Source organism: Musa acuminata, chromosome BXJ1-11 (genome assembly GCF_036884655.1).
Source record: "Musa acuminata AAA Group cultivar baxijiao chromosome BXJ1-11, Cavendish_Baxijiao_AAA, whole genome shotgun sequence".
In the NCBI taxonomy this organism is placed as follows: Eukaryota; Viridiplantae; Streptophyta; class Magnoliopsida; order Zingiberales; family Musaceae; genus Musa; species Musa acuminata.
This window is the reverse complement of record NC_088337.1, coordinates 11678788-11693673: the sequence shown is the minus strand read 5'-3', so window position 1 is coordinate 11693673 and position 14886 is coordinate 11678788. Positions and strand designations below refer to the sequence as shown.

At 40.1% G+C, this 14886-nt stretch overlaps 1 protein-coding gene across 4 annotated transcripts; it reads right to left on the bottom strand.

Annotated features, from left to right (window-relative positions):
• Window positions 1-2321: 2321 nt before the first annotated feature.
• Window positions 2322-13162, bottom strand: LOC103972781 (protein AUXIN RESPONSE 4). Of its 4 annotated transcripts, XM_065089862.1 has the most exons (3): window positions 11838-13157; window positions 3042-3302; window positions 2322-2513 (listed from the first exon to the last, which is right to left on the bottom strand). In XM_065089862.1, the coding sequence occupies exons 1-2, from the start codon at window positions 13149-13151 to the stop codon at window positions 3078-3080; spliced, it is 1539 nt and encodes a 512-aa protein (XP_064945934.1). In that variant the 5' UTR covers window positions 13152-13157; the 3' UTR covers window positions 2322-2513; window positions 3042-3077. The 4 variants fall into 4 exon arrangements, with proteins under 4 accessions (XP_064945934.1, XP_018676672.2, XP_009385415.2 ...); XM_018821127.2 differs by lacking the exon at window positions 3042-3302 and having other exon boundaries at window positions 11838-13159; XM_009387140.3 differs by lacking the exon at window positions 2322-2513 and having other exon boundaries at window positions 2672-3302.
• Window positions 13163-14886: the final 1724 nt, after the last annotated feature.

Here is a 14886-nt window from a genome sequence, read left to right as displayed (position 1 = left end):
TGGTGATCTATATGGCAAAGGCTGTGAAGGCGCTCATTGAATCGCTGCTCAAATCTCTATATTTGCTGGCTGAGGAGGAGAAGGGGAGAGGAGAACAAGAGGTGGCAGCCAAGAAGGCCTAGCTTATGACCCTTTGATTCTCTCCTATTTATAGAGGCCCCTTGTCAACTTAACCCTAATGGATCCTACTCTATTAGGTATAGGATCGTCATCCAACTACCTAAGTCTCTTAGGGTATTGGATCGCCATCCAACTACCTAAGTCTCTTAGGTATTGGATCGTCATCCAACTATCTAATAATCTCACATTAGCTCTTATTTAATCATCCAAAGGATCCAATAATTCAATGGCTTATTGGATATCTAATAAGAGAATGGCTCCAACGGATATCTCATATTTGAACCTCTACTCTTTGCAATGCCTACCATATGTGTGTGACCCTCTAGGCCCAATATCAAGCTAGCCATAAGTCATACTTGTCAGAACTCCTTCTAGCTTAGTGAATTATTATCTTCATAATAATTCACTCGACTCATCGACTACGGATGTACTATGCCACTACATCGTAGTCCCTTGACGTTACATAGTGTTGTCAAGCCCATATGGTTTCTACTTGAATCTCGCTCTAATCGAATTCTCTCGAAGAACTCTTTTTCTCTCAATCCGAATTACCATAACAATGGATTTGTCTGAGCAAGAACACATGAGATATTTCTCTCATGACACTAAGAGCAGATGATCCTCTATCGATACTCAATAGCCCTCGTTAAGTTAGTTGTCACTCCCGATGACCCTAGGCCCAATATCAAGCTAGTCATGAGTCATACCTGTCAGAACTCCTTCTAGCTCGGTGAATTATTATCTTCATAATAATTCACTCGACTTATCGACTACGGATGTACTATGCCACTACGTCGTAGTCCCTAGACGTTACATGGTGCTATCAAGCCCCTATGGTTTCTACTTGAATCTTACTCTAATCGAATTCTCTCGGAGAACTCTTTTTCTCTCAATTCGAATAACCCTAACAATGGATTTGTTTGTGCAAAAACATATGAGATATCTCTCTCATGACACCGAGAGCGGATGATCCTCTATCGATACTCAATAGCCCTCGTAAAGTTAGTTGTCACTCCCGATGACCGATTATGCTAGATCTAGAACTTTCGGACCTATAAGTCTGGTATCAAAGATTGGAGTACTTATACATAACATCTTTGGTGTCTCAAGTCTAAGAACCAAATATACCATTGGGATAACGAAATCATTGTTTGATAATAAGACATCATCAATCATCTAATATTCCGTGAGCGGATCAATAAGTGAATTCATTCTCTAATAAGCACCTGCACTATATCCCTAGTGTCCTCACACTAGCAATTATAAGACCAACCACCTCTATCATATGGACAGGTATACAATACACTAGTTTGTTTGATTATCTCGATGTCCCTCTTAAATAACCTATTACTATGATTATTTAAGATTTGTATTTAAAAACAAATCGATCTCATTATCGTAATCTTATAATGATCCGATTTTCATTACACAGATCCACAAAAATCACTATATATATATATATATATATATATATATATATATATATATATATATATATATATATATATATATATATATATATATATTATAATAATAATAATAATAAAGACTACGTATTATGTCATATATGATTTACTCGTAGAATACCTGTGACTAATCGAAATCACGTTTTTGTCTATCATTTTTATACTTTTATCGATAAGACTAATGACATTATGATAAATGAAACTAGATGTTTTATCTTTATAATTATATAATATCTAATATAAAATTTTAAGTCTAAAGATTAAGATATTAAAAAAATTTAATTATATGAGTAATTTGTAATTAGTCCCTTGTTAACTCGAAATCCACTAACGAGCTAAGACACGAGCTGGCAGTTTGGGTGGTGCTGCTCGTGCCTCTTAGTGTCCAGCTTTGCCTATCCTGGTCATGGAGACCGCTCGGTTGGTTGATTCCCAGCGAGACCCTCCCCCTAGCGACGAGGACCGCCGGCTACGCCTTTGCCGTTATGTCCAACGAGGACCTTCCCCCTTGCCGTTATCCAACATGTTCTTCACCTTCGCCATCTCCCAGGCTTTCCGATCCATGATGTGCCACCTCCATACTGAAATCTTCTTCTTCGCTACATGAATCACCACAATCCTGACGGAGCTGTTCGTCATCTTCCTGTTCCCCCAAAACCAAGACGGAGCTGCTCGTCGTCTTCCTGTTGCCCGCAACCAAGAACGTGCCCAGGATGAGACGACTGATGCATCATGAGGAAGTTGGAAAAAATACTAACACGCATGTTGAGATGATCTCTCTTGCTAAGCACACTATTTAATGCTAAGAAATATCCGTCTCCCATCCAGCCACACAATGTGGCAACCTAACTTGAAGCTTCCCGCTGATACATTGTATACTTCTCGTCCTACTTTCATTTCTGCAATTTAGATTTCTTTCATACTCAGCTGCAATTACATGAAAGTATTATTAGAGGAAAAATGTTACCCTTCCAAATCAAATAATTGAAAGAAACATGAAGATGCATCTCTTCAAGTATGCAAGGTAATAAAATGAGCATGAATACACTAAAAGAGATGGGTTTATCACGAGACAATAGAAACCGTTAGAACCTAATCCATAGCTTAAAACATTTTTCTTGCAATGCATACAGTCCAATACAATAACATATAACAATCATCATCCAATGGAAACGTACCCTCTAGATTAAATAACCAGAGGAAATATCAACACTTAATGGTTCTGCAAACCTTTTAACACGATTTGCCTTCAAGAGATGGGAAGTCTTTTCGTCATGCAGTATGCACGATAATAGTTGCAGGGAACTACCCCATATCAGGAACATTCCAACACATGGAACTTCAGAGAACACAGCAAAAAAATCCTAAAAAGTTTCCTACACTTAGAGTGGCAGCTGTAAGACTACTAACACAATATAAGTATCATAATGAGATCACAGAGATCTTGAAAATTACCCTGTAAATCACCTGTAGGTCAACCCTTCAGAAGTATCATGTTCCCCATCCCTGACCGAGACCATACATATCAACATAAGCTGCAGCATGATCATGACCATGTCCATGATGATGGTGGTGGTGGTGATACTCATCACTTGCTTCATCAAATAATCTCTTAATGTGCTCTGGTGGAGGTTCTTCTAGTATCTTCTTTGTCAGTTTAGGTAATGATGACAGGAACTGAACAATCATTCCAGCTATTTCTTCTGCTGCATCTTCCTGTAATTATAAACATCGTATGAGTTGGTTCAAGCTAGCCACTGATGTGTCATATTTTTCTTGAAATTGAATGGACTCCTGGGTCCACAGGAGAAAGCCAGGATCCTTTCCTTGGCCGCCAAAAGAAATACTTTCTGAATCATCAAAGTTTTTTCTATGAATAACAAATATAACACTGTTAGGACTCTAGCTTGGAGAGTCCTAACTGAGAGGGACATTCATGTAAAACTATTAGGACTCTAGCTAGGAGAGTCCTAATTGAGAGGGACATTCTATTAGGACTATAGCTAGGAGAGTCCTAATTGAGAGGGGCATTCATGTAGGAGGTTTTTTCTTAGAGAAGAATTAGGAGTTGTAAGGGAATAGAAGTCTTGAGTAGGAGTCCTATTAGGAGTTGGTTAGAAGTAAGAGTCTTAAGTAGGAGTCCTATTATAAGTTAGGGTTTAGAAGCCCTATAAATAGCCATGTATTCCTTCTCTTTTCATAAGCAATAGATGAATCTTTTCTGCAGCCTTTGAGCAGCAACTTGGAGGGAGGAACCCCTATAGAGTTCCAAGGAGGCCGATCCCCTAAAGAGATCAACCCCAAGTTTAGAATCTGCAAGGGTTCTAACACCTGGTATCAGAGCAGCGTTCTTGGCGTCTCGCTGCCCTTCCACAGCCATCCATCAACCCTCCACAACCATCCAAAGCAATTCCCACAATTGCTTAAAAGATCGTCACCGAATTCCGCCATCATCTTCACCACCACGAATCATCCTTTGATCTCCCCGTGAATTGCAACAGGTTCTGGTTTCCTACCTTACTGCTGCTGCAATTTAGTTATCCTTATTCGAAAATCCAAAAAAAAAAAAAAAAAATCGTTCCTATATTGCTGCATAAACTTTTCATCTCTACGACGAAAGATACATTCCAGAATTCCAACCGCATAGCACCATCTGTTTGATCTTGCTACTGTGCTTTTTCTATCCAAATTTCTACGAAATTTTTATGACATCTTTAACACTTCTTAACAGTGGATTTCCCTTTGGTTTCATCAAAAAATTCTCAATATAAACTACTGATCTTTTATGTCCAATCTGCTGCACTTGAATTGCAGAATTCAAGCCGCATAGCACCATCTGTTTGATCTTGCTACTGTGCTTTTTCTATCCAAATTTGTACGAAATTTTTATGACATCTTTGACACTTCCTAACAGTAGATTTCCCTTTGGTTTCATCGAAAAATTCTCAATATAAACTACTGATCTTTTATGTCCAATCTGGTGCACTTGAAAATCTATGCTGCAGAAAATTTCAGCTGCATATCGTTGCCTTAACCCATCTATTTGCAATCTTTTTGGAATGAAATTTCTTATACACTTCATAGATCATCTTGGCTTCCATCTAAGATTGATCTATTAAGAAATTCATCTCTAAAAACGATTTTATGTTCTGCAAATTTTCATCGTAGCCCGCTGAAATTTTTCGACGATAATTCTGCAATTGCAACTTGCACCAATTTCCTTGCTGTTATACTGCCGAAATTTTCTTGATTAAATTAGATATCCTTGCTGTCATATAAACTGTGATTTTGCTATCAATTCCCTCCTCAATTCTCTCAAGTTTTTGGTGAAAATTACGTCGAGAAACCGTTGTTTCTTCGACGACAATTCTACTCTTACAAGACAGCACATACTTGCTGCAACTTCCACGGATTTCTGTCACACCTTTGCTACCATCTACCACAGATCCAAAACTTTCATCCACAGCCCTAAAACTCTACCAAACCACACCCTCAAACTGCACCCAAAACAGCCACAAAATAAGCCTAAACCGCAGCCTACATCCACCAATCCACCAACACTTTCGACCATCACTTCTCTCAACCTATACATGCCTTTAACCCAACAGCAAAAGAGAGATCTTAACATCATTGATTTGGGGCCATATACTATGGCATCTAAGGAGGCAATCAATGCTAAATTCGAAGCCTTGGAGGCGCGAATGGAGGATAAGATTCGGACACTCTTTGCTGAACTCAGATTGGGCCGACCACTAAGCCCGAAGAAATCATATCAAGGAGAGAGCTTTGCCCAATCACACCAAGCCCGAAGAGATGACTTCCAAGGGAGGGTAGGCTCTATGACCAACCCCAACTATCCATGCATGAGAGTGGAGTTCCCTAGATGGGAAGAAGGAGACCCGATTGGTTGGATCTCGCGCGCGGAGCGATATTTTCGGTACCACAAAACCGCGGATGTATCTATGGTGAAAATTGCAGCTATACATCTTGAAGGGGATGCTATACAGTGGTTTGACTGGTTTGAACATACTTATGGAGTCCTTTCATGGCGACAATTCAAAGAAGGACTACTGATTCGCTTCAGACCAACCGATTACGAGAATATTGACGAACAACTAGCAAAGATCCAACAAACCTCCACCATTCAGGAGTACCAAACCAGGTTTGAAAGGTTATCTAATCAAACTCATGATTGGTCTCAAAAACAGCTATTGAGGACCTTCATTGAGGGCTTAAAGCCGGAGATCCGAGGAGAAGTTAAAGCGCGACAACCATATACTCTTATAGCAGCCATCTCTTTCGCACGACATCAAGAGGAGCAATTGAACCATGAAGCTCGGAGGACTAGGGTCGCTTCTCAACCAGTAATATTGAAGCCCTCAGCCCCCCCTACTATCGACCAAGTCCCTACACCAAAGAGGTTAACAAGAGAAGAGCTTCGGGAGCGATATGCGAAGGGGTTATGTTGGCATTGTGACGAGCCGTGGAGCCGTGAGCATCGCTGTAGTAAAGGGAGACTTCTTATGATTGAACCAATAGAAGAAGAGGTCATTAAACATCCAGAAGAGAGCTTTGAACATGAAGAAAAAGATGCAGAAGAAGAGCCACAACCGATTGAAGTTACGGTACATGCACTAGCCGGCTACTCAAACCCGCAAACGATGAAAGTTGGAGGCCTTCTCAAACAACAACCTATCACTGTTCTCATCGACACGGGCAGTTCTAATAACTTTCTAAATAGTAAGGTTACTATCCAGATGGTCTTACCTATTGAGAATTGCAGCAGGTTTGACGTTAAGGTCGTCGACGGACGTATTTTGAATTGTGATCGTAGGCGCCCGCAGGAGAAACTATTGCTGCAGGACCAAGAGATAATTGCAGATTTCTTCTTTCTCCCTCTTAACAATCATGAGGCCATGCTCAGAATTAAATGGTTGACGACATTAGGTGATATTTCTTGGAATTTTATGAAACTAATTATGAAATTTTACAGTAAGGAAAAACAGGTGACATTGCACGGGAAACGTGGGGGCGACATAACAACGATTTGCACACAACAAATGGAGAATGTTTTGCATAAAGCATGCAGCGGCTTTTTGGTACAACTTGAGCAGCAAACTAAGGGAGAGCCAACAGAATTTGAAGATCCAAATCTACTTCCTTTGCTTGTTGAATTTTCAAATATATTTGACGAACCGCGCAACCTACCTCTTACCCGTCGGCATGATCATTGTATAATGATTCTTCCAGGCAAATCTTCAGCAAATGCTCAGCCATAACAGTATCCACATCTCCAGAAGGATGAAATAGAAAGGATTATAAAAGAGATGCTCGAAACAGGAGTTATTCGGCCAAGTTGCAACCTCTACTCTTCGCCGGTGCTACTTGTACGCAAGAAGGACGGAACAAGGCGAATATGTGTTGATTACCGAGCTCTCAATAGCATAATCATCAAGGACAAATACTTTATTCCAATAGTAGATGAATTGCTAGATGAAATGGAGCATAAATCTTTACAAAGCTGGACCTTTGATCCGGGTATCATCAAATACGAGCATGCGAAGAAGACATACGGAAAACCACCTTTTGAACACACAACAACCACGAATTTTTGCTTTCTTCAACAAAAGGTGGAATATCTTGGGCATATCATATCAGAGGAATGTGTGGCAGTGGACCCCTTCAAAATTGGAGCAATGCAAAACTGGCCGACCTCGAGAAACATAAAATTGCTACATGGCTTTCTGGGTTTAACAGGCTACTACCGCAAGTTCGTGAAAAACTATGGAAAGATCAGTGCACCACTTACTTCCTTACTAGAAAAAGATGTCTTCCAATGGTTGGACAGAGCCTCCGCTGCCTTCGACAAACTTAAGGCAGCCATGACAACGACGCCGGTGCTAACACTACCAGATTTCAACCGACCCTTCATTATTGAGGCCGACACATCTGGAGTCAGAATTGGAGTCATTCTCATGCAAGATGATCGACCACTCGCATACACTAGCAAGGCATTATCTCCCTCCCATCAAAATAAGTCAACATATGATAAGGAGATGCTCGCCATTGTGCGCGCAGCAACGAGATGGAGACCCTACTTAATTGGTCGACGATTTCAAAATAAAACCGACCATAAATGCCTCAAGTACTTTTTGGAGCGAAAGATACCATCCCCTGAGCAGCAAAAATGGGTAACAAAACTTCTTGGATTTAATTTTGAAATAACTTACAAAAAGGGGAAAGAGAATGTTCTTGCAGATGCGCTTTCGCAACTACCCGAGCAAGTTGAAGTTTCGACCGTTTCACTTCCGACCAGCGACTTCCTTGAGGATATTAAGATGGAATGGCAGGAAGATTCAGATACTAGTAAGATTATAAAAAAATGGGAGGAAGCACCAAGTCCCATGGCTCATTACAATTGGGACTCAAAAGAATTACACTATAAGGGACGCATTGTGCTTGTGACAAATTCTACTTGCATCTTTAAAAGCAGATTTTGGACAAAGTTATTCCATATGCTGGGTACTAAATTGAAAAGGAGTATGACATATCACCCACAAACCAACAGCCAGCCGAAAGTTTTAAATAGGTGCTTGGAGACAGCCCAAAGCCACCCACCAAATATGACTACCCAAAGAGAACTCCAGACCCAGCCAAGTGTCATTATTGATCGACGGATCGCGACTCGACGACGACGACCCACTAATGAAGTGCTTATACAGTGGGCGAACCTACCAATAGAAGATGCCACTTGGGAGAACTATGACGACTTGATGATCAAATTCCCAGAAGTCACGAATCATCAGCCTCGAGGACAAGGCTGATTTGAAGAGGGCGGGTCTGTTAGGACTCTAGCTTGGAGAGTCCTAACTTAGAGGGACATTCATGTAAAACTATTAGGACTCTAGCTAGGAGAGTCCTAATTGAGAGGGACATTCTGTTAGGACTATAGCTAGGAGAGTCCTAATTGAGAGGGGCATTCATGTAGGAGGTTTTTTCTTAGAGAAGAATTAGGAGTTGTAAGGGAATAAGAGTCTTGAGTAGGAGTCCTATTAGGAGTTGGTTAGAAGTAAGAGTCTTAAGTAGGAGTCCTATTAGGAGTTAGGGTTTAGAAGCCCTATAAATAGCCATGTATTCCTTCTCTTTTCATAAGCAATAGATGAATCTTTTCTGCAGCCTTTGAGCAGCAACTTGGAGGGAGGAACCCCTATAGATTTCCAAGGAGGCCGATCCCCTAAAGAGATCAACTCCAAGTTTAGAATCTGCAAGGGTTCTAACAAACACTAACTATGAAAAAGATTTTTAACATTGAATAAAGAAGAAATGCTTTAACATTATTGTGAAAAAAGCTAGGAACTAAGTTGAATTAGTTTGTTTTGGGAACAATTATGTAACAAGAATACTACAAAATTGTGCAAAATCTAAAAAATATATGAAGCAGCTACCATAAAAAAAATTAAAATGTTACGATTAATGAGTACAAAAGGAGGAATTTGTTGTCTACTCCCAATCATCACAACCTGTAAACTGAAGAAACTAAATATTGTGTATCCCGGATTTAAAACAGAAAATCAACATCCATATGAAGCACATATAAAGTATTAAACAAAATGTTGCAGCACCTTTGTTATCTTGTTCACTCAGTGCGGACCTATCAAAATGTCATACTGTATAAAACAAGAAACAAAGAAGGCCACATAGAAGAGCTAGGATCAGATTATTAGACCTCAAATGTTGCAAATTAATTGCTGAGTCACATAGAGAAAGTTTATGTTTTTCTGCTTCATTAACAAACATAATGTTTTTTCTCAACGCTAAGATAAAGCCTACCAAAGGGAAAAATAATTAAAAAGTATATCAAAAAAGGAAGAACTTATTTTGCCACATGAGATTAAGACTGCTTCTTTGTGTGGAGAGTTTTGCTTTTGTCACAGAGGCAGAGCATGCTTTACATGAAGGTACTTTGTAATATTTTATTTAATATTTCCCCTTTCTTTCCAATCAGTAGGGATAACACTACAAAACATAAATCAGATCCATCTGTTTTTTTTATAACTAATATTTTGGCTAATTATAAAAAACTAACAGGGGCCAATCATTCAGGTTTTGCTAAGGATCAGACTGATAGATCAAGCAGGAAAATGACAAAGAGAGGTTAAAGAAACAATCAGATATCAAGAGTTGACCCATTATTTTCTCTTATGGTAATATCGATATTCTATAAAATGGTACAGCAGCTGTTATGAACCTACTCCAGTAGGACAACATTTTGATTGAGTAATCCTAGTAGTATGTACACCTGGCTAAGCAACATGCCCTGTCCATTTGTGGACCTACTCCCTCAAACAAATTCAATATTCCATCAATTTGTTTATATTTAGTTCATAATGAATACCTTAAGTTATGCAGGCCCCTATTGCTGGGTTGGTCCTGATTATTGATAATAATTTCTTGTTAGAATCCACTAGTCACCATCATCCTCAAAATCTTCTGCATAATAGCTTTCAGTTGGTTGATTGATGGTTCTTTTTGTTTGTGGTCAACTGTTTCATACATAGATTATGCCTAAAATTTCCTAACCACATTCCAGCCTGCAATGATGGAGCTAGTATATCTGTAGAATCTGCAGGAGAGGATACATCTATGGATAACTTAACAGAGGAGTCATTCCCATTGGTCTATGAGACAACAACATAGTAACATAGGCCTTCAGGTTTTCACTGTCACTGTACCTTCCTGATGAGGCATCCAGCTTCACAGCTACAAAAATGGTTAAGCCTGAGCTACTGGTAGCAAACCTATCTAGCCTTTTATATCGACTCAAGTTTCTTCCCACATTTGATGACAATCTAAATTCGGGAGTTACAATCCTAGCGATTGCAAGACCTCAAAGAGTCTCATTGAGTGTGAGAGGCAAATTAAAGGCTTGGCCATGTTGAAGAAGAACCTGGGATTGACAAAATTGGCATGGAATTTATGCATGCAAGCAATATGGCACACCAGGTGAAGCACCCACCATGAACCTGATGAAGTGATTGAGTAGGTTGCAATTGCTTATCACAATCATGATGCAAGTCCCCTGCAGTTCACAGGGATCAATGTCATAGTATTCTATGCTCCATCCTCTTCCAAACCAACAGATTCAAAAACAGTGCCAGTTACTATCTGCAATCATAACGGATGTCACAAAAAGCTCTCTCCACTGTTGTTTCTATTTGTTGAAGTTTGCAGGAAAAAAAGAAATACATTACTTAGCCCACACCTACTGTCTATCTTCTCGTTACATGTCAAATTGAATCACCAATTTTCCGTGGAGTCTCCCTACCCCATTTTGCATCACTTTTAACCACTCCATGGTTCAAACTGAAAAAGTATAGTCATCCAATGATTATCAAACGAACTGCAACCTTTTTCTATCTATAAGGATACCAATAGTGTACCTTCTACTTTTATAGGCCATGAAATAACAAACTGATGACCTTTACCTAAGTCAATTCAGTATATCTTCACTAATGTGCATTCACTGAGTTCCAGAATGTTTCACAAACTTCTAAACATTATTTTGTCAATAGAACTGTGTGCTAAGGATCATGTATCCTACCAAAAAACGGATTAAAAAAATGAAGACACCTTCTGGAAATAATTGTATCATGTGACAATAGAATCAATTAGAATTCGAATTGCAGCTTAAAGATCTTTTCTGTAAGCAAACAATCTGAAGCTCATAAATATCCATTTCGAGTCCATCTAGAAAGTGCCAAAACATCCATCTCAGGTCCATCTACAAACTGACAAGTGCCCCAAACTTAAAGCGTATGTTAATATATTGTATATTTTATCTTAAATTCACTTCTGCATCTCAGATTTCATTGTCAGCTGCAATAACATGGAATCATCCTTCATTGAATGCATACTCTACATCAGAAAACCTTACAGGGTAAAAAAAGGGTTCTAAAAGACCATTGGTAAAAATAGTATTCACAAATATACTTTCGAGTGCAAATAAAAAACATCAAAAGTTGATAAAACATATGCATTTTTACTATTAGATATGTATTCAAGAAATGAATAAATGATATAAGGGACCTACATATATAACATGCTTTTTTAGATAAAGTTGTTCACATCCAGAATCTAACTGATCTTCGATTAAATGTATAATGAGTGGATGAAGAATGAATCAGAAAGACTTGTCATGGTACGAACCATAAGTTTTAGACATAAGTTAGAGCGAAAATAGTCAAGTCTCACCTGAGGCCACCGACCTCCTGAATGATAAGAAAATTTTCCCATTGGGGCAGCAGCAGATATTCGTTTTCCTTCATCAATCCATCTATCTGACCACATGTTCGACCAGAGAATCTGAAGCGGCATGCCCTTCATTGCATCCAAAGTTGTCCACTCTGCCAAATCAAAGCTATGATTCAACGCCTTCCCAGCTGCCACTACCGCTTTCTTCCCATCCGTCCCTTTCAGAAGAAGCCTATACGCTTCAGCCGCTGCCCCATCAATGGACCTCGAGCAACACAATCTCAGCAACCCACTGAACAAGAACCTCGACCTCAGCAGAAGCGGCCCAAGGACAGGAGTTGCCAGAAGCCACGAAGGAAATGCTGCAGATTCTGCAGAAGAATCAACCACAGTCACACTTCTCACATATCCCGGATTCACCGAAGCCCAATTCATCCCGGTGGGGAAAGCCGAATCATGAAGCACCAGGTGAACTGGCGCAAACCCCATCGACTCGATGACCTCTCCTATGACCCGTCCCATCTCCACTGAGCCATAGCCTGGGCTTGCAGTGCCGTCCTTTCTCGGAACCCTAACCCCAATTTGATCGTACGGGATCTCGCCAGTTTCAATAAGCTGATCAAAGCCCCAGAAGATCCCCTTCTCCCTGATCTCCTTGTACACATCCAAAATCCAACCCAAGAAGCCTCCCAACCTCCGATCATCGTCGTCTGGTAGGTCCGGCCGATCGGAGAACCCGGATCCGGGGAGGTCGATGGCGACGGCGCGGTAGCCACCGGAGGCAAGGGAAGGGAGGACGCGGCGGAAGGAGTAGGAGCTGCATCCAAGGCCGTGGAGAAGCAGGACGACATCGCCGTCCCGAGGGCCAGCCTCGACGGCGAAGACTTGGAGGGGTGGGCGGGAGGGGGCGGCGGCGTGGGCCTTGAGGAGCTTGCCCCGGCCATGGTGTTGGCGGAGGTCATCAGGGAGGGACAGGAACCAGGAGCGGCGGTCGGAGGAGGAGGGGGAGGGGGAAGGGAGGAGGAGGGCGAGGAGGGAGACGACGACGGCGAGGTAAGCCCAGAAGGCGAAGGCGGAGGCGGAGCCGCAGTGGTTGTGCTGGGAAGGAGGAATGGTGTCGGGCACGGCCGGCGGAGGAGGAGGGAGTGGCTCTTCGGAGGGCTCCGGGCCTTGGACTTCGGAGACGGTGTCCTCCATGGAGGGTAAATCCGAGAGTGGAGACCGCACTACACAGAGCGAACCAAAGAAAGGCAACGAGAGCGCAAACCAGGGTACGACTGAAAACGACTCCTCCCCTACTGCGCCACGCAGCATTCGATAAAACATGTCGTGGTTAAAGGCGTTGCCCAATAATGGGCCGCGCATTCCGTTCCGCGTTACCTCCCACGGCTCAAAATCACTTTCCCTCACGCTTACGAGGGCTGCTGCCTCAGAACCCTACTCGAGTCATGGCCTGAATGCCGGCATACTGACGTGACAACCACTAATAGTGTTAAAATAAGGGCCCCGTCCTACTGGTTCGAGTAGAAGATGTGGGACCGATATTTCGGCTCAAGCCGTCTGACGGTTTTTCTTGGGTTGTATCGGACTGACGATTTCCCACAAAAGACGGATGTTATTGTGATCTTGCTACTCATTTCTATATTTTTCAAAGGTCATTTTCTTCATAAAAATATCAAAATAATGTTAAAAAGTAGTTTCCTACAAAAATTTGCTTGGGGGCTAAACCGATTCAAAGGATTATACTGTTATTTATTTATAGTGTTTCTGAATAGAAGTTACAGGATTTTTTATTGATAGTATTTTTTTAATACAATTATAGTATTTTTATTACTAAACAAAATAATTCTATAATGACGAATAGTATTTTTTATTATCATTCCTTTACAGTAAATGATAATATTATACAAATTTTAAAAATCTTTAGATCTAAATTTAACATAAACTAAAAACTTTAGAATCTTTATCATGCTTTATCTTGAAATATGTTAAGTCTGTCATAATTATCATCCAAAATGTTATAATTAAATATAGTAAATTTGATATCTATTGTTAGTGTGAAACCTTAATACCTATACTAATATTAATAATTAGTATTTGTGATAATTTGAATTATACAGTTTTTTTTTAATAGGTTACATTGTTTTAATTTAGTAGCAATATATACTATAATTCTATTCAAAAGCACTAGATCTGTTGAAGTGAACTATAAATTTGAATTAACTTAACTCTATTCAAAAACACTACAAACGGTTCAGTTTAACATTCATAATTAATATTTGTGAGAAGACTGAGTTACAATATGATCATTTTTTTAATTTATTTAAAAATGTTAACTATTTTTTAAATATTATAATTGATTTGATTAAATTAAAAATATTATAAATATATTTAAAAATATTATAATCGATTTAGCTTTACACTTGTTTTAGTAGAAATGATTTTTTTTTTTGATAAGTTGTTTTAGTAGAAATGATAAGATTAACACGTCGACACCACTTGGCCAACACTAACACAATATGACTGACATGTCAACAACGTATTGATAATACGTTAAGATCACGTAATCGATACGTTTGCCACATACATTTGGTCAATAACCCGGTTCCACACAGTCAATACCTCAACGCCACGTGATCGATGACTCGACCCCATGTGGCAGATTCACTTTTACCATGCAATCAATATGTTCTGACAGTCAATGGGGCATTGCGTGATCAACAAGTCAAATTTGTATAATCAACATCTAAGCACCATCCGACCAATCCCAAGGCCTCATGGAGTGGCATTCCAATAATAGATAATCCCACATGGTACGCATGTTAATCCCTTATGGTTTCACATTGTCTAGTCAGCTAATTGCCTCGGTCATCCAAAGCTATGTGATCCTGGGTTTGGCGCAAGTAAATGCACAGTTATGATTGAAATTAGCACCCCACGTTTGCGTGAACTATGCATCATGTGGATCTAATGAGACCGAGCATCCACTAGGGACTTTATAGGTATGTTGTAGGAGGTGCTGAAATTTGAACATCCCACCTACTCGACC

Excerpts from the sequence above, each read along its gene's own strand:
- LOC103972781 (XM_065089862.1), bottom strand. The coding sequence starts at position 13,151 with ATGCTGCGTGGCGCAGTAGGGGAGGAGTCGTTTTCAGTCGTACCCTGG. Across the intron at positions 3,303-11,837 it reads CAGGAGGTCGGTGGCCTCAG|GAAGATGCAGCAGAAGAAAT; the intron begins GTGAGACTTGAC and ends TTATAATTACAG.